The 27,400-nt window shown below is 41.7% G+C and overlaps 1 protein-coding gene across 4 annotated transcripts in view; it reads left to right on the top strand.

Annotated features, from left to right (window-relative positions):
- NPNT (nephronectin) overlaps window positions 1-27,161 on the top strand; it is a 62,362-nt gene extending 35,201 nt beyond the window's left edge. For all 4 annotated transcript variants that reach the window (XM_081020302.1, XM_081020303.1, XM_081020304.1 and 1 more), the window contains 9 exons: window positions 634-753; window positions 2,409-2,528; window positions 4,800-4,934; window positions 8,377-8,499; window positions 11,711-12,175; window positions 18,983-19,078; window positions 19,934-20,032; window positions 22,011-22,267; window positions 24,241-27,161. In XM_081020302.1, coding sequence (XP_080876428.1) covers window positions 634-753; window positions 2,409-2,528; window positions 4,800-4,934; window positions 8,377-8,499; window positions 11,711-12,175; window positions 18,983-19,078; window positions 19,934-20,032; window positions 22,011-22,267; window positions 24,241-24,336 — 1,511 coding nt within the window. In that variant the 3' untranslated portion in view covers window positions 24,337-27,161. The remainder of the gene's footprint in view (window positions 1-633; window positions 754-2,408; window positions 2,529-4,799; window positions 4,935-8,376; window positions 8,500-11,710; window positions 12,176-18,982; window positions 19,079-19,933; window positions 20,033-22,010; window positions 22,268-24,240) is intronic.
- The last annotated feature ends 239 nt before the right edge of the window (window positions 27,162-27,400 follow it).

The following is a 27,400-nucleotide window of genomic DNA, read 5'->3' as shown; positions in this document are numbered from 1 at the left end:
AAAGGAGAGAAAGAAAAGGGATAGTAGCTAGAGAGAGAGAGGGAGAGAAGGAAGGAAGGAAGGGGATGGCAGAAAAGAAGAGCAAATGGCAGAAAGAGAAAAGGGATGACTCCACACACTTTTGATTCTGGCCCCATCCCATGCTGACTTTGATTCACTGGCAGGTAGCCCCTGACAGATTAGCCCTGTAGCCCTTGACAGACAAAAGGTTGCCTGTCCCTGTTCTGAGGGATGCTGAACTATACACTCCATACTTACAACTCCTCCTCTCCCCAGCCAGCCAGCTTTAATAATGATTATGATTTACACCAGCCCAGACCTTAGGAATCGTTTATACTGATGCAGGTTAAGTCTGGTGCCAACAAAAGCCTTGACTACAGCTACATAGGCAGGGATAATTGATGTGGGATGGAAGTGGAGAGTGTGCAATGCCTCTATTGTTATGGGATTAGAAGTACTGCAAACAGACTGTCCTGACTATATGTAGGTATGGGAATATATTGCAAGAGGCATTTTAGGATCAAGGCTGGTCTGGTTTTGAGAACCTTATCACTACCATCTTCTGCAATTCTAAAGATGCCAATATGCAATGCCTGCTCTGTTTTTGATTCCTCCCCTCTGTGCCCTTTTTAGATCTCAATGAGTGTGGTCTGAAACCAAGACCATGCAAACACCGGTGCATGAATACCTATGGCAGCTACAAGTGTTATTGTCTGAATGGATACATGCTTATGCCAGATGGATCATGTTCTAGTAAGTCAAGACCCTTCTGTTTAGGTTTTTTTTTTAACTGATTAAAGAAAACGTTGCTGTGAGTAAAGGATGAACGGTCTGCTAAACTGGAAAAGCAAACAATAAAAATGGAATAATTCATCCCATTATTTTTATTATTGCAAGATATATGGGATGGACAGAGCAGTTTCTTTGCAGCCCATGTTCATCGATAAATCTGTTCTGTCCTGTTTCAGAAAATAATCACATGAAAAATATAAATTAGTGTTTGAGTGTGTGTGTGTGTGTGTGTGTGTAAAAATATGGGGTTGTATCCAATGTCAGTCATAAGCAGAGTAGACCAACAGTAATTAAATGACATACCTAACTTAGGTCCTTAATTTCAATGACCCTACTCACAGTAGAACTTAGTTATATACAGCCCGTGTACTTTGTCATGAACTGTATGTAACTAAGTTCTATTGTACTTCGTCAATGCATGCATTTCAAAATATATTTTATCTTAAAATCTACATTCTTGATGAATTTTGGTTTGGGTTTTTTGAGCCAAGAACTGAAAGGCAATATTTGGAGTAGTAGAAGGACAATTACTGTAGCTTCCAATTCACACATTTGTCTGGGTGGTATGGATCATGTTAGTTAATTTTGGAGTACGCAGAAATTGAATTTCTTCGAAATATACAAGCACAGCCTCTCTTTTACTCACAATCAGCTCATTTGGGAATGTTGTTCTTAGCAAGAGCTGCAACATACCTGGCTGCGTGTTACTGTACAATGTAAACGCAACTCACTAAAACTGTCAAGCGCCTGCTGGTTTCTGTGTTTGGAAACCGTAGTACAAAACTCCCCAGTGGCCAGGTTCTTCCTTCCTCTTACAAAAGCGAATATTTTGAATACTTCACCACACCAAGAATGGGAGAGGGAATGACGGAACCTTCCCTACAGCCAAGAGATTAGATTTTAGAAGGAGGGTTTCAGATAAAAGCATACCAGTTTCTGCTAAGAATGGAAATTGCTTTTCATTAGTGAGTTCACTGAAAGATCCATTCTGCAAAAACCCAGCGGCCAACCTCTTGAGTAATTTCAAGGTACAGAAAGTCACAGGGTGGTTACAGATATAGCCATTCTGTCACATGTTTTTCCCATATCAGTACCTGGGACTGTTTGACAGAAGAATACGGACAATTAAAATCACCACAGGATGGGGTGGTCACTTGAATAATGGACTCCCTCTATACTGGAGCTTTGCTGTACAACAGCCTTCTCCAACTGGGTACCCTGCAGTTGTTTTAGACTACAACTCCCATCAGTGCCTTCTAGCTTGGCCAGAAGTCAAGAATGATGGCAGTCTTAGTCCAGCAACACCTGGAGGTTCACCAGATTGAGGATGGTTCCTGCACTAAGTAGGTAAGATCAAACAAAATATGTTTTGTTCTCCAAGAAGCCCTGTCTATCTAACTCCATATTGTCTACACTGACTGGCAGAAGCTCTCCAGGGTTCCAGGCAGGCAATCTCTCACCTTCTTACCTGGAGATGCCAGGGATTAAACCTGGGACCTTCTGCAAGCCAGACACATGCTCTACCACTGAGCTATGCCTCCCTTCCCCAATCTCACAAAGCCTCTGAAATGTTGTTGTTGATAACAGATAATTTCATTTGTATGATGTTCCCACAGACGCTCTCTCATGTTCAATGGCAAACTGTCAGTACGGCTGTGATGTCGTGAAAGGGGAGGTGCGGTGCCGTTGTCCTTCCCCAGGCTTGCAACTAGCTCCTGATGGTAGAACTTGTGTAGGTAAGTCAAAAGTTGTAAGCGTGTTATTTCTCCCTTTCATGCGCACCGGGAAATTCCGGGCAGCAGTGGTTGTTGTTGGCCATTGACACTGGTGGGTGGGAGGCAAGACACCTAGCTTTACATGGAGCTACATCAGATGGTTGTTTGGCTGAAACACACACACACACACACACACACACACACACACATGGTTGACCACACTGCTTTATGGTTGACCATCACCAGGAGCGATGCCTTGATGCCTTCCACATGCGCTACATCAGGAAGATTTGGGGGGTACCATAGCAGGACAGAGCCTCAAACAAAAATGTGCTCTCCCAAGCTCACATTCCCAGCATCTTCACACTCCTGTCTCAGCGACATCTACACTGGCTTGGTCATGTCCACAGAACAGAAGCTGGCAGGATCCCCAAGGACGTGCTCCATGTGGAGCTGGCTTCAGGCACCAGGTCCCTTGGCAGACCAACTCTGCATTACAAAGATGTCCGCAAATGTGACAGGATAGCTGACAACACATGGGGGAATCCCTTGCAGATGACCACAGTGCCTGGAGACAATCAGTCAGGTCACGTATCCACAGCAGTGACCAGAGGAGAAATGATCACTAGGAGGAGTGCAGAGGGGAAAAAATGTCATGGTACATGCCGTCATCTGCCCCAGCTGCAACAAAACATGTCTCTCCTGTATTTGTCTCTACAGCCACAGCAGGCACTGTAACTCTCCAATGGTTTGACTTCACCCCTGAAGATGAACTCTTTCATTATCTCCTGAGACAGATGGATGCCAGCAGCAAAACACATACACACCCTAATAGCACATGCTTAAAACTGCCCATTTTTACCTGAGACAGACTATATATTTTGTTGCCTATCCTTTCTGGTTGTGTACTTGAAAGTAACTCGCACTGTGATCAAGAAAGCTTACTGCTAAGTGCAGCCTTCGCCAACTTATTTTTTCCTGATAGACTAACAAGAGCAGAACTAATTAAAAAGTTGGCAATCCTGCTGCCGCTTTGTCATCTACAAAGACGACTTAGGTTATATGTTGCAGGGGAGAAGCATGTGAGCTGACACTTTGATCAAGCTGGATACAGCTAAACTAGGGGTGGGTACCATGCGTCTAGATGTTGCTGGATTACAGATCCTATAAGCCCTCAATCTTGGCCATGCTGGCTCTGGGGCTGATGGAAGTTGGAGTCCAGCAACATCTGGAGGGCACAACACTATACATGGGTGTTTTGTGTGAGTTCACCCAGTGACTTTTAATTAAAATTAAAGGCAATATCTAATAGTGAATGAATTGATGCACATCAGCACTGGGGGAAAAGGGAAAGGTCAAAGTCTCAGAGTGGAGTTTTGAAAATACTGCCTGACACATTTTGAGAATGATCTTCTCAGGAGCAAAGGGTCACTGTATTTCTTACCCTGGTACCTCGGCAGAAACAATTCACTCAGGAAATATTTTTGTGAAAGAACATTTTCATGACTGAAGGAATGTTCCCTGAGTGAGTTTATTCAACTGGTTCAACAGAGTAATATATATGAAGACCTTTTGCCCCAGGATTGATCGTTCTTGAAATGTGTCGGACAACTTTCAGACTATAACAAACCGCCTATTTTAAGCATGAGTCTGAGGCTTTGCATCTTTCCCTTACTGCCCCCCAACAAAAACTGTTGCTAATGCCCCTCAAGTTTCTCCTACAATCAGTACTTCACCAAAAATCACATGGGTAACTGTATACTATACTAAAATCTATTCAGGTTTGGGAAACAAAACTGAACTGTGTTACTCCTATATCCAGTTTTACAGACGCTTTAAAGCTCTGTGTCTAAGCTTGGGGGGGGGGGGGTTGGGTTCTGGCGTTTTCCTGGGCAGACCTGCGTCTTACTGCTGAATTGGAGCAAACAACAATCTGCAAAAAAATCTGGTTTTAACGCAGTATAATGTGGATTTCCCCAGGGAAAGCTCTGGGACAATAAAACTCCAGCACTCATACATGGAACTTTAAAGTCCAGTCCTGTACCTAGAACTGTGGCACAAAAGGAAGTCTTGTGTGTGACCTGAGTTTGGGAGGGGAGAGACAGAAAAGTTGAGCATGGATATGCCTTAAAAACAAAATTGTATTTTCTGTGAGGCAGTTTAAAACACAAAGCTAGAGCAAAAGCTAATTTCCAAAAAGTATTTATGACCTTCGGGTTTTGTCGCATGAACATACTTTTGAATGTACTATGATTAAACCTTTTGGTGAAATTAATGGATTTCTACTTGTAGATGTGGATGAATGTGCCACTGGCAGAGTTACCTGTCCTCGGTTCAGGAAGTGCGTCAATACCTTTGGAAGCTATATTTGCAAGTGCCATAAAGGATTTGATTTGATGTACATTGGAGGCAAATACCAGTGCTACGGTAATGAAATGAGCTGATCACAAAAGCATTCCTAGAAGAAAACTGTGTGCAAAATATAATGTTACTCCAAATCTACCTACTTATTACAGGAGGCATAGGCAGTCTTCCCTTCTGTGATGTGCATAACAGCCCATCATGAGACCCCCCCCCAAAAAAACACAGTAGTCCTGCATCTTCAGCACAGCTCCACCACTACTGAGCCTCTGGGCTTGCCGATCAGAAGGTTGGCGGTTCAAATCCCCGCAACGGGATGAGCTCCCGTTGCTCAGTCCCAGCTCCTGCCAACCTAGCAGTTTGAAAGCATGTCAAAAGTACAAGTGGATAAATAGGTACCGCTCCGGCGGGAAGGTAAACGGTGTTTCCGTGCACTGCTCTGGTTTTGCCAGAAGCAGCTTAGTCATGCTGGACACATGACCTGGAAAAACTGTCTGTGGACAAAAGCCAGCTCCCTCGGCCAGTAAAGCGAGATGAGCGCCGCAACCCCAGAGTCATTCACGACTGGACTTAACTGTCAGGGGTCCTTTATCTTTACCTTTATTGAGATATGCAGGTCTATATCTCCCATAATGTGTAGTTCCATCCTTAGAATACAGAAACTTTCCCTCACATTGGGCTAGAATTGTTGCCTCCACTACTTGTCCCATTTTTGCGGTTGGGGATAATACTGCAAAGTCCACAAACTCCTCTCTGGTGGATAAAGCAGTTCAGACAGCACATCGACAAATGACAAATCTGCATAGTCCCCATTTTTCTGTAATTGCACAGAAGTTGTCTTCAATTCCTTAAGAGTTAGTTCAGTGCTAAGTTTTTTAAAAGTATTGCATTCACACTGTAACTGGCATTACAGCCGATACCTCATCTTGATGGTCATGAGTTTTCTCGTTCCCAATCAGCCTGCTTAAAACGGAGACAGATTCCAACGTGATTTGCGTGTGGTAGAATACTAATTTAAGATTTACTGAGATTTAGGGGATAAGAGGCTGTGGAAGGGAAAGATTTTTTATAGCTGCTGCACAAGCTCTTCACAATGAACTAATTTGCAAAGTCCTGAAATAGCTAAAGTAGGCCTTATCCATTAAAATAATCTATGACCTGTCAGCAGGATTTCATTCTTGCGAAGGCCCGTGCATATAACAAACTTTTTGGTAACACAGTGACCTCTCCAACAATTCCTGTGCAAATAAAGGTCCACATTCGGATTTATTGCAGGCTCAGGTGCAGAGAACTCTTTGCCGCAGAAATCCCAAACGTTGCTATTGCTGATCTCTACTGAGCAATCCGTTACTGAGGTTTTTCGAAAAGATTTTTGACAAACTGGAAGCTAACACATGCATTAGGCTCCACTCCCACCTGAGGAGAGAAGACGATATGTGCCATTGAGCAAACATCGGCCCTATGGTAGCAGTTGTTAGTCATCTAGCTGGCATCACTGCTTCTGCTGTTGAAACTGATGATACCACATACTCCTCCATGCTTCAGCACCCAAATAGGGGCCCAGTGCCTCATAACTTGGACTAGACCAGGGGTCAGCAAACTTTTTCAGCAGGGAGCTGGTCCACTGTCCCTCAGACGTTGTGGGGGGCCGGACTATATTTTGAAAAAATAAATAAATATGAACGAATTCCTATGCCCCACAAATAACCCAGAGATGCATTTTAAATAAAAGGACACATTCTTCTCATGTAAAAACACGCTGATTCCTGAACCGTCTGCGGGCCGGATTGAGGAAGCGATTGGGCCGCATCCGGCCCCCGGGCCTTAGGTTGCCTACCCATAGGCTAGACAACAAACAGGAGTGTTGCACAGCTGCTTCAGCTACCCCACACCACAGTTCCTCAGGGGAACTGTGAGAACGTGCAAGCAGTAAAGCAAAAGTGCTGTATATCAGGGTTCGAGCATCTGCTTTGCATGTGAAAAGTCCCAGATTCAATTCCTAGCATCTCTAGGTGAGGCTGGGAGATGCCCTTTCCTGAAAGCCCTCAGAGCTGCTGCCAGTTAATGTGGCTGCCCTGAGAACTTCGGATGAAGGGTGGTAGATAAATTAAATATAATGGTGATGATAGTACTGAGCTAGATGGATCAATGCACTGACTCAGTAGAAGACATAAAACTTTCCTAAAACTTTCACCCAAAAGATTGGAATCCTCAAAACAATGGCCAAACTCCTGTAAATAACCAATATTTTTTCCAACTGTTTATGGAGGAACCACGTAGTCAGCCAAATATAATTTGAATGGAGTGGACTTTGCACATCCTAATATGCATTTGGAAGTGTGTTGAATGTTTTCATGAAGCGAATTACTAGACGTGTAAGTTTTTTGTTTTTTAAAATATATATATTTATTTTTCTTTCCCACTTGTAAGTTATAATTAGAATGGCCTAAAATGTCTCAGCCATTCCTTCTCGCTTGCCTGCCTACAGAATTTCCAATGCCTCTTTAAAAACCATTTACTAAAAATATGCAAGCATTTGTTGTGGCAGAAGGGTTACTTCCAAAGACTATTTTGAACATCTAGTGTTGGGGCTGGGCCTCAGAATACCAATAAAGTCAATCATTTGTCAACTTCTTATTTTTATTTTCACAATTGGTGTTTCAGTATGTTAAAATATAAGTACAATTTCTTTCCGGGATGGGAAACCTGTGGCCAGTGCCAGATTTATGTATAAGCTAAACAAGCTATAGCTTAGTGCTCCACTCTCTTGGGAGGCCCCAAAAAATTTAAAGGAAAAAAAACCTGGATGTACATTTCCAAAATATAAGATAAAAAAATAAATAAAATAAAACCTACATACAGCAACAGTATTTTGTGTTGTGTAGGCTCCTATGATATAAGTACAGAGGTACCTCGGGTTAAGTACTTAATTTGTTCTGGAGGTTCGTACTTAACCTGAAACTGTTCTTAACCTGAAACACCACTTTAGCTAATGGGGCCTCCTGCTGCTGCCGCACCGCCGGAGCACGATTTCTGTTCTCATCCTGAAGCAAAGTTCTTAACCTGAAGCACTATTTCTGGGTTAGGGGAGTCTGTAACCTGAAGTGTATGTAACTTGAAGCGTATGTAACCCGAGGTACCACTGTAATAGGCCCTGCCTGCTAGCCTGCTCCCTAAAATATCACTGGTTTGCTCATTTCTATATACAGGGTGCCCATAAATTACCATATAGCATACCGAATATTCGACAAAGGACAGCTGGACATATAAAGGGCCCCATTACCTCCAGTAGCTTAAACCTAAATCCTGGCTTGTGGCCCTCCTGATGTTGGTAGACTCCAACTCACATCCGTCCCAGAAGATCATCAATAACTGGAGGGCCACGGATTACCTATTCCTGATTTGCTTCACTATTTCAGCAAGCAAGAGAATGATAATTGATGTTCAGTTTTAAAATGTGCCCTATGATTGCTATCACACGAGTTTCATGCAATGTTTTTCGTTTCAGACATAGATGAGTGCTCACTTGGCCAATATCAGTGCGGGAGTTTTTCACAGTGTTACAATACGCAGGGATCTTACAAATGCAAATGTAAAGAAGGATACAGAGGTGACGGAATGAACTGCATAAGTACGTAATGATCATTTTCTTCTTGAATTCCAAATCCCGAAACATCGCCAGGCATCCTCGTGCCATCACACTCATCTAATTTTGAAGGAATGGATAGTGTATTTAAAGTTTTATGAGCCTTGATATGCCAGTGTAAAAATAAATTTCCTCAAGCACTTTTCGTTTTTAGAATGAAAAGCCAGTGGTCGTAGTTTGCAGTTACATCTCTGTACATTGCTCTAATTGTTTTAATGTTTTGCAGTCTGCGGTTTTTCTTAGGAATATGGTCTGCTTGCCTAAGCCTTTCCTGTTGACTGTTATTAATGCTTTTTCTGTCATGGTGTGCATTGCATAAAATTGTAATTCTCAGTAGTTAACTTCAGCAGATCACACGTCTCTTATGATTTCATTATAGAGTTCAAGTACTAAGCAATGTGGTCTTTCTTAAGAAGTCTCCCCAGCCATGTACGCACTAGTCCCTCTTTGAGTTGAAAGCTATTTTCCTACTTTGCACTATCAGTTGCTTTTCACAGCTCAGGGCCTCAGTGCCCATTTCAGGAAGCCTCCCTTGAAGCAAATAGTTATAGCTTGATCTTAACTGAACATTTGGAAGTCATTGGCTTAACCCAGTGGAGTCTGGTCAGGTTCAGTGGCAGAGTGTGCAGAAAGCTCCAAATTCAGTGCTTTATCATTCGGATTTCAGGTAGCAGGTAGCCCTCTGTCTGAAACCTTGGAGAGGTTAAGGCCACCTGAAAAGAAGACAGAGTTTGGCCAGGTGTACCAATGGTTTGATTCAGTATAAGGAAGCATAGTATGTTCACTGTTTTCGCTGAAAATAGTTATATGTGAAGAATCACAGGAGAAAGGAAGAAAACCTTTAAAGATGTCTTTATAGACATCCGCATTTGTAAATTCTGTTCCCCAAATTACTCCTTCCTGTTGTCTGAAGCATGTTGAAATCTTTAGGGACTTTGCATGGTACAGTCACCTCTGAGTTTGTAAAGTTAGAGAGTTTATAAAGTTATAGAAGCAAATAGTAACTTCTGTTTCCTGCATGCTTTTGACAGCATGTGACTAGCTTTTAAGAGAGATCTGAGAATCTGTGCAAGAGAAGCTGCTTCTGGCTTCTTTTGCTTTGCTTGTTGGGAGGGATTTTCTGCATGCGAATTAGAAACGTGCTTGCTTGTCATTGTGAAGAAACAAGATTGGTAGTGTGGTTATTGTTGGACTGCACAGACACCTGACTTGGTCAGGCAACCTGCATGAAAGACTTTGATGGATCCAAATAGGTGATTTTCAAAGATGTCTTTCTTTCGAGAACGTGACTGATAGCCTTGCTGATAGTGCTAAATCTTTCACCAGCTTTCGATATTATTGAAAATGAGACGGGTTTTGGCTCAGCTGAGGCGCATGGCAGAGGTGAACAGGATCCTTTTAATGTGCTTCTCTCTGAGATGGCATATCAGAGGGAAATGTGGGGTAAGGGATGGTCTCTGTCTGTCTTTGTACCGTTCCTAATGCAGTGAGGCTTCAACCCTTAGACCTTTAGACGTTTGGATGACAGATAACCAATGTAACAGTTGCAGCAAATGATCAATCCTCTTCCTTAACAATAATTCCTTTGTTGGTTTCTTCATTTTTGTGGGGAAGGAAGGATGTTGTTATAGCTTTTCAAACACGAAGTGTCTCAGTAATCTGAAAAGATTATTTGTTCTATGTCAAGGCTAGATGGCTATTTGTATTTACCTTATAGATGAAGCCTGTAAACTACAACAAAAGCACATGCTAAACTTGCTAGGAAGAAGCTGCTAAAAATGTCCTCCCTTCAATCCCGATTACATCACCCAGAGATGACCCTTTGAAATTAATGAACATGGGTTGACTCTGAGTGGAACTTTGTTTGACACAACACTAAGTCTAGACTTACCTGCTGTGTAAATTGTCACATTGCACTGTGAATCTCCAGAGCCTTGCTTCACATTTCTAGTGGCTAATGCCAAGGACACGGGAGACACAGATTGTACCGTGATGGCCCGAATATAAGCTGCACCTTCAAAATAAGAGGGTGGGAAAGGGAAAAAAAATTAAAATACCCAAATATAAGCTGCATTGCCAGGGGCCTTTCCCCTTCCTCGCTCTCTCCCTTCCTGGCCTTGGGGGAGAGGATGGGGGACTATGTGTGGGGCGGGCGCCACTTTGCTGTTCTCCTGGCGCTGTTTGCCCCGCGGTCCTGGCTGCATACTGTAAGGTCTCGAATTTAGGAAAAAAGTGAGGCTTATATTCAGGCCAATACTGTAATAGAAGTGTTCCAATATGTTCTGGCGTACAGCCTAAGAGTAGGGTCAAAGACAGCTTGAGTCCCTGCACCAATGCTACAGCCTATTGATGTTGCTTAGCAAGCACCACCATGCAGCCTAGCTCTGTCATGCAAGACTATCCTGGTGGGATAGGGCTATATCACAACATGGGTAAGTTAGGCCCACAGAAACCACAGAGGTGCCAGTCTCTTCCCCTGGGGAACTCTTTCTAAGACTCAATTCACACCTTATGGCACTGCAGCTTAGGCCAATTCATATATGTAGAACTCACCCCACCCTGAACAAATACCTTTGTTTTCACATTTCAGCCAGATAGTCTTGTACTTATAGTTCTTCAAAACTTATAGTTTTCCTTCACTTCAGAGGTATTCATATACACTTTTCATGTGCTCAGTTTGTGGGTTCTTGAGTGTGTTGGTTGTGTCAGATTTGATTCGGTGTTTTCAAACACACCCCTGAAAAGACCATGTCCTATACTGTGGTCTGTGGTTGACCAGCTGTCCACAAACTTCATTCAGGTGGTTTGCAGCATGTCTATAAAAATATAATGAAAAACCAGCATCTAGCACAGAGCGTTACAATTGCTGCAACAGGCAGAAAAAAAATATATAACTGGTCCACCAAGATCTCAGCAATTTTCAAGTGGTCCATGGGAATAAAGTCTGGGGACCATTGATCAGCGTGAACCTTGCACACTATTCTCATTATTATGAAAGGGTGTGTATGAGCAATAATATCAATCACATTTCAAAAGTAAAAGAGAGGAGGAAAGGAACTGGTATTAACAGATGCTGTGAGTAATGCGATGCTGTTCATATAATCATGAAGCAAACATATGTTCCGAATATTTCAATTGTGTCCTTGGTATGCTTTGCATAGAGAGATAACATCATCCGTGTGTTTTTTTCCTTCAGCTATTCCCAAAGTTATGATTGATCCATCTGGCCCACATACTGTATTTAAGGGAAATACAACCTTTCCTAAAGGCAGTGGTGGCATGACAAATAGGATACCTGAAACTGGTGGTGTGAGGCATCCCATCAAACCACCGAATGCTCCAGCTACAGCGAGGCCTCCTTTCAGGACAACAATGAGACCCAGCCCAAAGCCAACCACGAGGCCGACACACAAACCAATTACCAGATTTGTACCCAAGCCTGCAACCACAAGGCCAGCTTTGAAGCCAGTGACAAGACTCCCACCAGTCACAAGGCCCCCAACGCCGCCTCCAACTCCGCCTAAGCCTGCAACGACAAAAACACCACGACTCACAACTAAAGAGCCACTGCACTTTCCTAGTGAAACCACAGCTCCGCAGGGATTCACAGTTGACAACAGGATACCAATCGATCCTCAGAAACCGCGAGGAGATGTCTTTAGTAAGTACCACCGAATCTTTTTCTATCAACGAATCTTGCCGTTGTGTACATGGAAAACATTAGAAGTCTCATGCAACACACAAAACTGTAGATAGCTATAACTGTAGTTTTGGTCACTCAAGGCCTGGGCGACTTGTGCCATAGCTAAAACTGGTAAATTAACTGTGACTTTGGTTAAATGCTTTTTTAATGAAAGCATTTAACCAAAGATCTGGAAGGCAACGAATCGAGCAAGTTGCTGTGTTATGGAAAGTTTCTTCCACTTTACGACTGAATGAAACGAGGGACACGAAATAGATAAAGCGGTGACTTTATTGGCTCCATATCTATTTTCGAGTGCAAGCTTTTAAGTGGCACAATGCTCTTATCCATGAATTCACAGAGTCATCCCCTCGGTATTTATTGCTAAGCAACTGCAAAAATCAAATTAAAAATAACTTTTGATTCCTGCTTTGTGGAATGTGCCCACCAAAAGGAGACACGTTTAAAGCTCGTGGTGCTGTAAAGATGCTCCTCGTATGAGGAAGTATCTTTCGGAGAGCTGTATTGATACTGCATTACTTTTATGCCAAGTTGACTTCATGCCACAGATGACACTTGCTGGCTTGCTCATTTTAGCATGCCTGCCAAGAAATACCCAGCACTCTGTTTCATCTATAGCACCAGGGCTGAGGTTAATTATAGAGCTTGGGGTTGGTATTTGGACAAGTCTTGCTCTTCAGCCTCATAAACAGGAGCATTGCTGAGCAAAATAGTCTGTGAGTTTTGTTATCTTATGGCAGATGGACATGTGCATTCCTTAATGGCTTTGGGAGTGATTTTGGCTTGGCTTCAGCAACTCCCAGCAGCACAGTTTGAGGCATGTTAAGCTCTTCCCCTTGTTGAAACGACTATCTGGTTTGATATCTGTTCCTTTTAAGTACATGCTGCAGATATGAAGGCTTGATAAATTGGGACAGAAGAAACAAAACACGACAAAAGGTTTAAGGAAAATGAAGTCACAATCTGGGAACGTACAATTCTTGTTGAAATAAAGAGGAGCCATACTGCGATTCCCATTCATTTCAAGGGTGCTCATGCAGGCACTGTTCGCAGTGTGACCAAAATATTGCTTCTGTGTTGGCATTATTAAAAAGTGTCTCCTTTCTGTCTGTTTTTGGAAAAGAATATTGTGTTGTAAGCATCTTTCAGTTTAATGTATCCAAGTACAGTTGTACCTCAGGTTACAGACGCTTCAGGTTACAGAACTTTGCTTCAGGATGAGAACAGAAATCATACGGCGGCGGTGCAGTGGCAGCGGGAGGCCCCATTAGCTAAAGTGGTACCTCAGATTTAGAACAATTTCAGGTTAAGAACGGACCTCCGGAACAAATTAAGTTCTTAACCTGAGGTATCACTGTAAAAGAATAAGTTATAAGTACATTTGTACAGATAAAAGTATTTTCAACGCTCTGGCTGACCATTCAAGTGGTCTATATTGTAATGTGCTTGTGGCAGTAAAGCCACAGTGTGATTGGCAGCCAGGGTAGCATGATGGCATGGAGTGCTCACAGGTTCTAAGGCAGGGGTCAGCAACCTTTTTCAGCTGTGGGATGGTCCACTGTCCTCAGACCATGTGGTGGGCTGGACTATTTTTTTTTTGGGGGGGGGGATGAATGAATTCCTATGCCCCCAAAATAACCCAGAGATGCATTTTAAATAAAAGCACACCTTCTACTCATGTAAAAACACCAGGCGGGCCCCACAAATAACCCAGAGGTGCATTTTAAATAAAAGGACACATTCTACTCATGTAAAAACACACTGATTCCCGGACTGTCCGCGGGCCGGATTGAGAAGGCAATTGGGCCACATCTGGCCCACGGGCCTTAGGTTGCCTACCCCTGTTCTAAGGGTTCACCTCTGAAAAAGCAGCCCATCTTCCCAGTTTGGCTGGAATTTTGTCCTTTTGCAGGTTCTAAGTCTGAGGGTACCTACATAAAAGAGGAAGAAAGTGGAGGAAAAGGGAATTGTCATAGAAAGGAGCAAGTGAGAGAGGATACTTGGAAGACATTGCCCAGTACTTAAGGAAGTCATATGGGTGTAAGGAGCATAGGGTGATAGGTGTGCCATGCAAACACCACATATCATCCTTGCAGAAATGTCAGGTACTCAACATGCATGCCTTGACATTCTGAGTTACAGATATATGCAAGTCAAGGCAATATTAACCAAATGCTATCCTTTAGTTGATATACATGGAAGCAAAGGCACAGCTGTGTGTTCTGCACACAAGATTCCTTTCATGCTCTGGATGCTAACGATTTGTTAAGCATTCCTATGGTGGTTGCCCTGAGGCCTTTTTCTTTCCAGAGAGCCCAGGGCCAGTTTATGTTGCCTTTTATTAACTTAACTCGAGTCAGTTTTTGAAAAATAGTGTGAACAATGAAATAAAGCTTTAAATTTAAGTTTTAGGTGGATATTGCCTGGCAAGGCACTCTCTCCCTCTCTCCCCATGCTCTAACCAACTGAGCCAACCGACTTCCAAGTAGCATTAAAGGAGAAAGTTAAACTTTCCAGAACAGTCGCCCCCTTCCAGCTGCTTTTTGTTCAAGAAGGATTGCGCCCAGTCCTGAACAAACTACTTAAATAAACTGCTAACTCTTTGTGTAATTTGGACCAAAATAATTCAGAGCAGTGATTTCCCCCCTAGAAAATATTTTTTATTCAGCTCACACCCTGCTTTCTTTTCTGACAAGATTATCGCCCAAAGTGGCTTGAAATTAAAAGGCACACTGTATAAAGGCACATCAATTGCCAGGGATCTTCTTGTCCCTGACAGTCGATGACGTAGTCCAGGACAAAAGCATGCTGGCTAATAGGGGAAAAAAGTCAACCCACAGAATCTGTCCTGAGCAGAAGGACAATCAAAGGCAGCTACTTTTCTGCAGGTATTTTTGAGCAGGTTAACTGCGCAACTCTTTTTATTTGATTTTTAAAAAAGTTTTGTTTGTCGTTTTTTGCTATTTTAATTGGTGATGACTAATGGCAGGTTTTATGATTTTCTTTTTTGTTTAATGTTCATACTATAATCATGTTTTGCTACAAACTGCCTTGAGGACCCTGTTAGCAGCACATAAATCTTTTTTTAAAAAAAATCATAACCATTAAATAATAGGAAGGTACAACATAAGCTCAAAACTAGCACTGTAATTAACCTTATCTAAAGATACCATAAACAGGTGCCCTCTCAGTTTAGACAGAAAATTTGTGCAGGGCATGTGATGGGAATCTTTTCTTCTGTATTCAAAACCCATTTGCCTAGACAATTTCTTACTAAATTGTTAGATAAAATAACTCATTTGGTTATAATCTCTGTAAGAAGGATTTTAGATTCTGTCCCCTTTACATTTTCAGTTTCATGCCTTCAGTCTGGACCAGTTTGGGGAGTTTTATTTGAGATGTGTCCTTGGCCAACTATTATTATTATTATTATTATTATTATTATTATTAGTGTACCTGAAGATCACAGGGTGGTTTACAGTAAAAAAATACAAAATGAAAATACAAAATAATATCTTAACAACAACAGCAACCAATAACACCCACCTCCCAGAAACACATTTAAAAGGCTATGGTTTGTTTAATCAGCCAAATGCCTGGCTATAGAGGAATGTTTTTGCCTGGCGCCTAAAGATATGTAGTGAAGGTGCCAGGCAAGCCTCCCTAGGGGGAGCATTCCACAGACAGGGAGCCACCACAGAAAAGGCCTGTTCTCATGTGCTACACACTGGAACTCTTGTGGAGGGGGCACATGAAGAAGGACCTCAGATGATGATTGTAGGATCCAATCAATTCATATGGGGAGAGGCGGTCCTTGAGGTACTGCAGTACTGAGCCATTTAAGTCTTTAGGGGTCAAAATCAGGACTTTGAATTCTAAATTCAATGAGCATTCCATGCCTACTAATCCCACTCACCAAGCTTTTGTGTTGTCTTAAAGATTTTCAGTATTGCCATTTTCCTGAGACCTGCTGATATCTCCTCCTTGTGTGCAGATGGCAGTTTTGAGTACGTAAGGATCAGCAGTCGAGAATGAGTTTTCTATTAGCTCATAGGGTGGTTGTGTTTCCTTTTCTGCATCCTCTCTCTCAAGAAAGTCCTAATTTAACAATCTCTTTAATCTCATGGCTGATATTTAGTGCTCAGGTTTTCTGACAGCATTGAGTAAGCTTCTTTTTGCCCCGTTGAATCAACTTGAAACCGAGACCCTTAATCATGGCTTACCACAATGCAACTCTTTCCCAACCAAATTCAGCCACTGGCAAATAGATAAAAGCATTCAAGATTAAAAGGCAGAGTGAAAAATTGGTTTTAATTAGCCCTTCAAAATATTCTGTTCCCACTCCCTCCTCTTGGCACTCCTGTTTTCTAGAGATCTTTATTTACTTTTTGTTAATTTTTTGGAATTAATATGCTGCCCTAGCAAGCCAAGCATTTCCACCACAACTCCGCCCTTCTGCCAAAGAATGCAGAAAACATCAAAATTACATTTAATGAACATAATAGGTTGAAATAAATGGGAAATTTAAACAGTTTCTCATTAGGATTTTTGTCACCTACTTTTAATTTATATGAATTGTGCATATATTGGGAGATCTGTCACAGGATTCCTCATCCATCCTTATTTGTTGCAAAGTTAGAGTTGTGTGTTCAGATGAATTAGTTCTGCCTTCAGTTTTAACAAAAATGTGTCTAAGGGAGGAAAGAGCTAAAAAAAGGAAGGGCAATGAAAGCTTTTATTAAATGAAGGCTAACTTGTATAAATACAGTGGCTGTATTGTTTATTTGTCAACCTTATTTCGAAAGCCAAACATGCTGTGCAGAGATAATAAGGGGATAAAATGTCATTCAGATGTCATATAGAATAGTTTAAAAAAATTAAAACAATATGGCTAGATATCTATGATTATACAGTGGTACCTCTGGTTATGAACTTAATTCGTTCTGGCGGTCTGTTCTTAACCGGAAACTGTTCTTAACCTGAGGTACCACTTTAGGTAATGGGGCCTCCCGCTGCTGACACTACGCGATTTCTATTCTCATCCTGTGGTAAAGTTCTTAATGCGAAGTACTACTTCTGGATTAGCAGAGTCTGTAACCTGAAGTGTTTGTAACCTGAGGTATTTGTAACTCGATATACCACTGTACAGCGGTCACAGTAAATCTTCTGATACATAACTCATTTCTTTGAAGATGTGCAAGAAATAACTTTATTGGTTCTTTCCCCTGTTATATCCACTCAAGATACATAGCAACAATATAATAATAATAATAATAATAATAATAATAATAATAATAATATATTATATTATATTATATTATTTGTACCATGCCCATTTGGCTGGATTTCCCCAGCCACTCTGGGCGGCTTCCAACAAAGACAAAAAATACACTAAAATGTCACACATTAAAAACTTCCCTGAACAGGGCTGCCTTCAGATGTCTTCTGAATGTCAGGTAGTTGGTTATCTCTTTGACATCTGGTGGGAGGGCATTCCACAGGGCAGGCGCCACTACCGAGAAGGCCCTCTGTCTGGTTCCCTGTAGCTTTGCTTCTTGCAATGAGGGAACCGCTAGAAGGCCCTCGGCGCAGGACCTCAGCGTCCTGGCAGAACGATGGGGGTGGAGACGCTCCTTCAGGTATACTAGGCTCATGTGCAGAGTATATTCTATGAAAGGCATATCTCAAGTAGTCTCCTTTGCAACATTCCTTCAGTCAGAATTCACATACACAAAAAGGCATTTGACCACGTTTCTCCTCCCTAGTTAAAGGTTTTAACCAGTTAAGATTGCATCCAGTGGGGCAATAAAACTGCTAGCACAATTGCAAAGCTAAGCAGGGTCCAGGATGGTTTCAAAGTGGCTGAGGGACCACATGTTGAGATTCCTGCATTGCAGGGGGTTGGTCAGTTTCAACAAGGAGTGGTTTAAAGCAGGCTTTTCCTTTGGGAATTGTGTTGAAGTGAAGAGCATCCTCCGCTTTGCCTTGGTCAACCAATACACACCTGACTTGTTTATGTGAGGGAAGAGCCGTAGCTTAGTGGTAAACCCTTGAATGCGGACGGCCTCTGGTTTGATCCTTAGAATCTATGGGTAGGGCTGGGGGTGCCCCAGGATGCCTGAAACCCCAGAGAGCTACACCTAGTCAGTGTAGACAATACTGATATGTCCAGTGGTCTGACTCAATACAGGGAAGCTTCCTATGATTCTTGCAACTAGATCCTGCACACAACCAGTTGGACACAAGCCAGCAGAATGCAGGCATTCCAAATGATTTCTGTACACCTGGTAATCATGTGTACCTACTGGATTTGAAAGTGGGTCTTGTCTGCAAAAGGCTCATGACAAAACTGATTACTTTTTCTAAGATGCCACCACTCTAAAAAGGCTGCACTGCAGTAGCAGCATCTCTGTGTTTTGAAATGCTGCCACGATAACAATTGCTATGTCAGGGATAGGAAAGGAGAAGAAGGAGACAGTAGAAGTTTTCTATGGGGGCAAAGTCTGCTAAGTTCGAAACGCCGTTGAGCTTTTTCAACTTACCTTTGACAGAAACCAGATAAACGTTACTGTATAAGTTGTTGAGGGGGGCTATAAATCCATATATGAAAGGCGATTAAATAGATTGAATTTTCCAGGAGCATAAAGCATTCCCTCCTTATTTATTTATTTAATGTTAAAGTTGGAATTACTCAGTGGCCTACTTCCTTATCTACTGCATTCATTCCTTCTAAATAGCTTCCTTTTTTTTTTCTCCTTCCCCCAGTTCCACGCCAGCCTGGAGTGAGCAATAATCTCTTTGAAACATTTGAAATTGAAAGAGGGATTAGTGCCGATGACGACGAAGCGAACGATGATCCAGGTGGCCACCACAGTTCTCACATCTTCTTTTAATTGTGTTTCTTGTTGGCTTATGGTGTGTGCGTGCAACATTTTTACTCCTTTCATTTGCAATGCGATCCTTGAGTCAACTGGCCTACAATCTGGCGCTGAGACACACCACTCTTCAGACCCGTTTACTTTAAGCTTTGAGCCCTGATCAGGACCTGCCTCCAAGTCTGATGCCCCTGCAGTCCCCAGCTCTTGTGTCCAGATCACTACCGGATACAGGGGTCATCATGACACTTTTTGGTGCCACCTATGAAAATGGACTAAGGAGCCCCTTAAGGTCCAAGGGTTTGAAGACACCTCTTTGCTGAATCTAAGCAGGGCTGGTCAGTGCCTGGGCCACCTGGGAACCATACACATGTCACCTTGGATTCCATGAAGGGGGGGGGGAATGAAATAAAATAGATAAAAGATTTTACCAGCATTCTCCAACTCCTAGTAATACAGAGTGACTCTATGTTATAGGTTGCAGTTGATGCTGCTATGTGTGTGCTGTATTTTCCTGCAGCAAACACAACTGTTGGGAAAAACATAGTCACCATTAGTATTTGTGTTTGCCATAAAAATATGGACCACATTTGATAGCAATAAAAGTGAAATAGGGACAGTTCTTACAAAAAACCAAGAACAAAACACAAAACACACCCACAATATTGAAGCCTTAATAAAACCCATAGGCCCAACTTTCTCTTTGCAGATCTGATTTGATCACTCCTCCCCCCCCCCCCCAACATTGGCTATAAATTCTAACCAACCAGCTTTAGGCTGAAAAGTTCACCAGCTCCAACAGTCAAGACCTTACGCTCTTTTTTTGACCTTTGACCTGCAGGTGTTCTGGTTCACAGCTGTAACTTTGATGGTGGTCTGTGTGGGTGGATGAAGGAGAAAGACGATGATTTGCACTGGGAACCTGTGAAAGATGCCTCAGGTATTGCTTGATTTCCTTGGATTTCGTTCAAGCCTATTTTATCATCAAAGTTTGAGGGGCAAGAAACAAGCAATCTGAACAGCCACACAGTTGTGTAGTTGGGTAATTTTCTACTCCAGACTTAAAGATTTTATGGAGGGGAGGTAATGTGTAGGGCTGATTCCAGGTTTTTTTTTGGGGGGGGGGGTTCTTAGGAGGAATTGACAGGTGTCAATTTCTTTTTCTCTCAGTTTCTCATTTTTTCTAGTCTTAAGTTTGCTTTACCACATTTCATGGAATTTCCTTATGGCAATTCACCACAATTTTAGTGTGCATTTCTCCTAAGTTAATACTCAGGATATTTAAGCCCAGAAACATGTGGGTCTCTCACCTATTTGTTGCTACAAGCAGCTAGGCATTCACAGTAACTGGTGTCTCTGACATACAGGACACATCTAGCCAGTTCAATAATGCTTAAAAGAGTATCAAGTTTCAAAATAGGATGTTCTTTGAGATAGACATCTCTACTGAAACTCTACATGTGTATATATAAGACTTGCTTACATGCATGGATCTTTCTTGCTGGATCAGGGCAATTGTTTTGTATGTTTGATTGTTTTTTCTATTACCACTTTCATATAAAAACTATGTATCCTGTCATGAACTCCACCCCCAGCTTTGAAACACTTAATAAAATGAGATCAAAATAAAGAAATCCACATTAATGTTTATGTGGCACGAAGACTCATTCAGCAGAGTTTTGACTTCTTGCATGAAAGGCCCCATGAAATAAGTGATTGATACTACATGCTTTTTGATTTTGGCTCTTCTGAATGGTGCCAGTCTTCTGGTTTTCATTTAGCAGCTGATGACTTTTGAACAGATAATATCCCAGAGAGGAAGAGGTGCATGAATGACTTCAGATGAATCCCACATGCTTGGCAGCAAGGGAATGGACACTAGGGAGTACTGGGGTCTTATTCCATGTTTATTGGGTTTGGGGCAATTTTTACAAATATGGACGGGCTGTTTTTTTTTTAAAAAAAAATGGGTGGGAATCCAAGGCTGTAATCATATGCACATTTACTAGGGAGCAAGACTCAGAGAACTAAGTGAATCTCCCATGATGAGTTTCAGACAGTAAGTTCAGGCCATACATCCAAGCAAGTGATGTATGAACAATCTGAGTTAAGCAAGGGAGGATTGTCTAGTAAGTCCTAGGTTATTAACACTGTTCTGTTGCTGCTGCTCTTTATTTGCGCAGCAAGAGAACTAAAGAATTATAGAAAGCTGGCATAAGTTCTATTGACATGTGTCACACTAGGGTAAGTTACTCCTCTTCCAAACTCCATTCAGAAGGAATTTGACTTATACTACCTTTTTTTGCTGCGGGTGATGCGGGTGGTGCTGTGGGTTAAACCACAGAGCCTAGGACTTGCCGATCAGAAGGTCGGGGGTTCGAATCCCCGCGACGGGGTGAGCTCCTGTTGCTCGGTCCCTGCTCCTGCCAATCTAGCAGTTCGAAAGCACATCAAAGTGCAAGTAGATCAATAGGTACCGCTCCGGTGGGAAGGTAAACGGTGTTTCCGTGCGCTGCTCTGGTTCACCAGAAGCGGCTTAGTCATGCTGGCCACATGACCCGGAAGCTGTACGCCGGCTCCCTTGGCCAATAAAGCGAGATGAGCGCCGCAGCCCCGGAGTCGGCCACGACTGGACCTAATGGTCAGGGGTCCCTTTACCTTTACCTTACCTTTTTTGCTGGTTATATTATGCTGGCATTATCGGAGTACAATCTTCCAGCCAGGTTAAAACACTCAGAGTGCAAAGCATTTCCAGTGAAGGGTTGTGACCTGTTCAGAGCACCAGGTAGAGATGCCTGGATGGCCACATTTGCCCCCAAAGCCTGAAGTTTCCAACTTGTGCTTTAGTTTAAGTTTGATGACTATGAGCATTTTGAGTCAAACATTTTCTTTCTTTCTCTTTCTCTCTATTATTATAGGAGGACAGTATTTATCTGTCTCTGAACCCAAAGGAAAATCGGGCCACGTTGCACGCTTGGTCCTTCCTCTTGGCCATTTAGGTCACTTTGGGGATCTGTGTCTGTCCTTCAGGCATAAAGTGTCTGGGATCCATTCTGGTTTACTTCAAGTCTTTGTGAGAAAGGCAGGGGCTCACGGACCAGCAGTTTGGGGAAGGAATGGTGGTCATGGCTGGAGGCAAACACAAATAAGTCTGCAAGGATCTGGCATCAAGAGTGTGAGTATCATTCTCGGGTGCATGAAAAAGGGAGTTCCTGAGAATGATATTATTCTTTATTGAACTCCATATAGGTTAAACTATTATGTTGTAAAATGTGGCTACCGGGTTTGAATCCCTGAGATTCCTGGGTATGGTTAATAATAATATAAAAAGTTAAAAATTAAGCTTTCCTTCCCAGACATAGAATAATTGTCATTCCCAGTTTGGCCACAGGAAACTGTGGCTTAACAAACCACGATGACTCCTCCATAGCCAGGTATGCAAGAGGAGAAGAAAGGCAGAAGGGGGATAACTCAGCCATATCAGACATTCATGCTGTAATAAACAGTGGTTTGTTGGTGTGCCTGTGCTTTTAAGTAATTCGGGGTTCTCTTTTAGTGTTGTGGTGTTTCAGACCCTTTTGTTACTTTCATCCTTGTGATCATGTGGAGCTAAAAAAATATTAGATTATAACAAGAGCACATGGCTGCCTGTGGCCCATGTGTTATCCAGTGTCTCCTAATTACCATAGATGACAGCATTCCTGTTGTACTTCAAAAGCAGTCATCAACTTCCTCACTGTTGGGAGAAAGCCATGTTGGCAGGAAGTGGAGATCTCCCTGAAATAGAATGTCTCCCTTCGCTGTTGCCATTAAACAAGAGGCATTGTCATAGTTAAGACCAAACTCAGGTTGCATGAGCTATGAAGATGGTGGCAGTTCTCACAGTTTCTGTAAGAGCAGGGATTGTATCAGTGTCTTTGGAGTGTTTGAGCCAGATGCATTGAGAAGACAGATGATCAGAACTGGAGTCATGGTTAGATTTTACCCTTATTATTTTATTGATTTATTAATATACCACCTTCAGTTACAACAACAGCAGGGTGGTTTGCGACACGATAAAACAAATCAAATTTGTGTGTGTATAGATGCATGCACATACAAACCGCAACATCCATGAAGCAGCAAAACTGGCCTTAAAATAAACCTTGGTGTATTGGTGAAATGCAAACACTGTTGACACCTGCTTCATCAAGCCAAAGGTAATCTAATCCAGCATTTTCTTCTTTGAGTAGCCAACCTGATGCCTAGGGTTGGCATACAAGCTCGTTGTTGAGCTGCTGCTGCTTCTTCTTTGGAGGGGAGGCAAAATTGTTGACTTTTTTTGTTGAGCTTTCTATGCAAAATCTCCAAAAAATAAAAAAGAAGATGTTTTGGAGCTATTTTTATGGAAATTCACCCAAAAAACCCAACACTTCCAACATGGGTTGCCATACAACTGGGTTTTCCATGATATTTTAACCAATTTTGGGGAATTCTGCCCGGATGCTATTTCCAACACTCAAAACCCATATTTGCCCCAGACATATGGCAGCCCTGCTACAAGTACAACAGCATTTTCTGCACTTAGGATTCTGAGCAGCTGGTATTCATAGGCATACTGGATTTGACATTTGAGGAAAGTCCACTCTAGACACCACTAAGAAGGCCCTTCTCCATATGATCATGTGATGTATTTCTGCAGGATGTGGCATGATCAGGAGGACCTTTTCTGATTATCAAAGTGGTGCTGATCTATCTCTACCAGAGGCAACTTCTAAGAAAATGCTATATAAGTCATATTTTTCTTGGCATACTTTTTCTTAGGCTCATCAATATCACACATAAAGTGTGACTTGAGAGTTCATTTTACTGTCAGAATACAGGTGATGCAGTCTAACCTATGTGTTCATGGTAAAATAACCTCTTGTCTTTCACAAATACACACATTTTCCTGCACTGGGATGATAGCTGTGCTACAGTTTGGTTCATACAATAAACTTTCTGTGTTACAGTTCACAATAGTGGGAGCTATTGGGTGGTTGTTCTTTATTTTTATTATGTATTTTGTGGTTATATATCTTGATTTTATTTTGTGAACCCCCCCCTGAGACCCCCGGGTATCGGGTGGAATATAAATTTAATAAATAAATAAATATTTTTCTCCCCCAGGTTATTTTCAAAGGCGAGAAAGGAAAAGGAAGAACTGGGGAAATTGGATTGGATGATGTGAGCTTGAGGAAAGGCCTGTGTTCTCAAGACCATTAGTGGTAATAGACAAACTGGTAAAGAGAACGTACTTACATTGTCCATGGCTTTTAGCCAAGAGAGATGGTGGACTGACAATTGGTTCTCCCTTGCCTTTATGAAATCCCAGTGAACCTACATCTAAAGAAAATGAACTTTCCATAAAGGACAAAGTAAGCTCAAGCCAATGTTGGGGATTTTCATTAACAGTTATCCAGCTCACGTTTGCATATGTGATAAAAGCCTCCTAAATTCTGAATTAAGGCTATGAATATCCTCTATGAAGAAGAACCAACTGTTGCTAGGATTCATCAAAAGGAAACTTCAGTACATACAGCAATTGCATTAATAGACTTCTGGGTGTTTCTCCATTTTGCTGTTTATACTCTACCATGGGACTGGTTCAGCTGTATAAATCGAAAATAACTCAGGAATAGACCTGAGCTGTTCTTCTACTGCCATCAACTTTTAAAGGAGAGAGAGTGTGTGTATGTATATATATATATATAAAATATCATTTATTCTTTAGTTGTATCTTAATAACAAGAGACAGTTATTATAGAGTAGGCACTGCATCCCTTAATATTCGTAGTGCTGTGTTATGTATAAATGTGTATGGATATTAATGTATTTATATGTGTTGCGTATTTGCAGGATCTATTTGTAAGACTAAGTTGCAGCTGTGCACATTCAAGTTAGATTAGAACACAGAAACCCACAATGATAGTCATGCAAAGATCAGGCAGATCTTTATGACATTGGAAGCTGTTTGAAAGTTGAACAGTCTCCCTCAGAAACTGGTGGACTCTCCATCCTCGGAGGTTTTTAAGCAGAGGTTGGATGGCTGTCTGTCATGGATGCTTTAGCTGAGATTCCTGCACTGCAGGCTGTTGGACTAGAAGACCCTTGGGGTCCTTTCGAACTCTACAATTCTATGATTAGCACATGGCCTGCCCGGCACTCCTAAACTAGCCCACTGCTCTCAGGTGCAGTGAAAGACACTGTCCCAACCATCAGCGTTGGAGCAAAATTCAGTTGCCGATCTGGTTAGCTTCTGTATCTGGAATGCGGCCATCATTTTGTTCTTTGCCTCTGTCTTGGATCAGTCCAAGAGCCCCCCCCCCCGGAGCAGGGAAAGAGGATGAAATTCAAAAGCTTATCAAGTGTTTTTTCTAGATTGTGGCCAAACGTTTCCATATTGTTCATGGATTTTAGTGATATACTGGCAGTATTAAAGTGTGTATTTATCATGGGCCTGAATCATGTTGTATGATAGGAGAGCAAGTGTTCACAAAACTTTTTTTTTGTAATCCTAAAAAAGTGTATGCTCTTAACAACTTTGCTTGGTTCAAATTAGATTTTTGTGTGTGTTTGTGTGTGTGTACAGTTTTTCATGATAATAGCTTACAGGGCCTGGAGCTCCAATGCAACCACCAAAAAGCGCATCCCAATTCAGTTTAATGGAAGAACTCTGCACTGACAGAGACGCCCTATCCATTGAAGTGAATGGGATGCCTGCTCACATAGGAGACTTTCTGCATGTCAGAGTAGGGATATCAAACACTGAGGACTTGGTATTTTAACCTTGATACAGCTCACCCAACATATTGTGCTTTGCTTTTCGCAATGGGCAAAAGCCGCTGATTGTCTCCCATAAAGAGAAAAGTCCCTGACAAAGACATGGCTTGCTGCTTCCAATGGCTACAAATTGGCATCACTTTATCCAGCTTAAGAGGATTTCAGTAAGGGTGTTTTTTCAAATCGCCAGTTGGAAAAGTAGATGCATGAATTGCTTTCGCATCTGCTTACCGAGTTGCTGGTGCAATAACTACAGGGGGGAAGTCTTATATCTCTTTTTGTGGTGACATGCATGGGCACCAGATGTAATGAAAGCTCATGTACTCATGGCTGGATGAGGGAGTGACTTCCCCTTACAATGTTAAAGCCAAGTTGCATGCACATCTTCAATGGAACATAGGAAGCCGTCTAATACTGAGGCAGACCATTAGTTCATGTAGTCTGCAGTACAGCATCTCAAGACAGCCTCTGATAACTTGTCGAAAGTTCTTCTATCTCAAAATACATTTTTCCATAATTTTCACTGGCAGCTTTATTGATCTTACCTTTCCCCAACTATTCGGCTTAGTCTGATCTAACAAACATAAATGCTGACTTTTGTGTGTGTGCTATTCCCTTCGTTCTTTTTGGCTGATCTTCCTGTTTTCATGCTATATATAGAACAGCTCTAGTTACGTTCCACAGGGCGTTTTATGGAAATACGGTTCTTATAAACAAGCGCAAAAAATCTATACCACAGATCTCACTATTGTGACAAGCAATACACACAGTATTTTACATACAATGATTTTGGTCCAGCTGTATATATGGGGAAAGAAGGTATTGCACAAGAGCAGATAAGGGGTGAATTATCATTGCATTACAGTAAAAATGTCAATGTGTGTCCAAACAATAAAATGATGATCTGGATCAAGACATCTGCATTTGATATGCCCATGTAGCAAGCTTTCTGTACACAGAGATCTCTCTTGCTCGACCTGGGCATTAAAATGTACCTAAAGTCCAATATCATTCATATATATATATATATATATATATATATATATATATATTTCCTCCATTCAGTGACTACTTTCCTCTCTGACAACAGTTCTTTTATTTTTTTAAAAAATATATTTTTTGGTGCCAACAAACCTGTATTGCACAAAGTTCAAGTGGAACACATTTTATCAAATGTACTGTAGGACATCTTAATAATTTAATATGGTTTTAAAGAAATGAATACTTTTCCAAAACAGACTCAAAATAAAGACATCTTTGTAAATTCACATGCATTTGTCATTCTTGTTATTTCTAAAAGCAAAATAAATGCAGATAACCATGGGTACAATACAATATCTGGTTTTGTCATCCATGTAAGGCTATGTCCATTTGATGAAATAAACAAGCATAATTTCTGTAAAGTCCTAATCTTGGTATGATTTTATTCTGATCATTGACTAGAGCCAAGCAGGAGTGGCAAGGAAATTGAGCGACCATTGTACATTATTTTCAACCTTCCCCTCCC

Source organism: Podarcis pityusensis, assembly GCF_964106645.2.
Source record: "Podarcis pityusensis genome assembly, chromosome: 9".
Classification (NCBI taxonomy): domain Eukaryota; kingdom Metazoa; phylum Chordata; class Lepidosauria; order Squamata; family Lacertidae; genus Podarcis; species Podarcis pityusensis.
The sequence above is the reverse complement of the archived record's forward strand: the minus strand, read 5'-3'. Positions and strand labels throughout refer to the sequence as shown.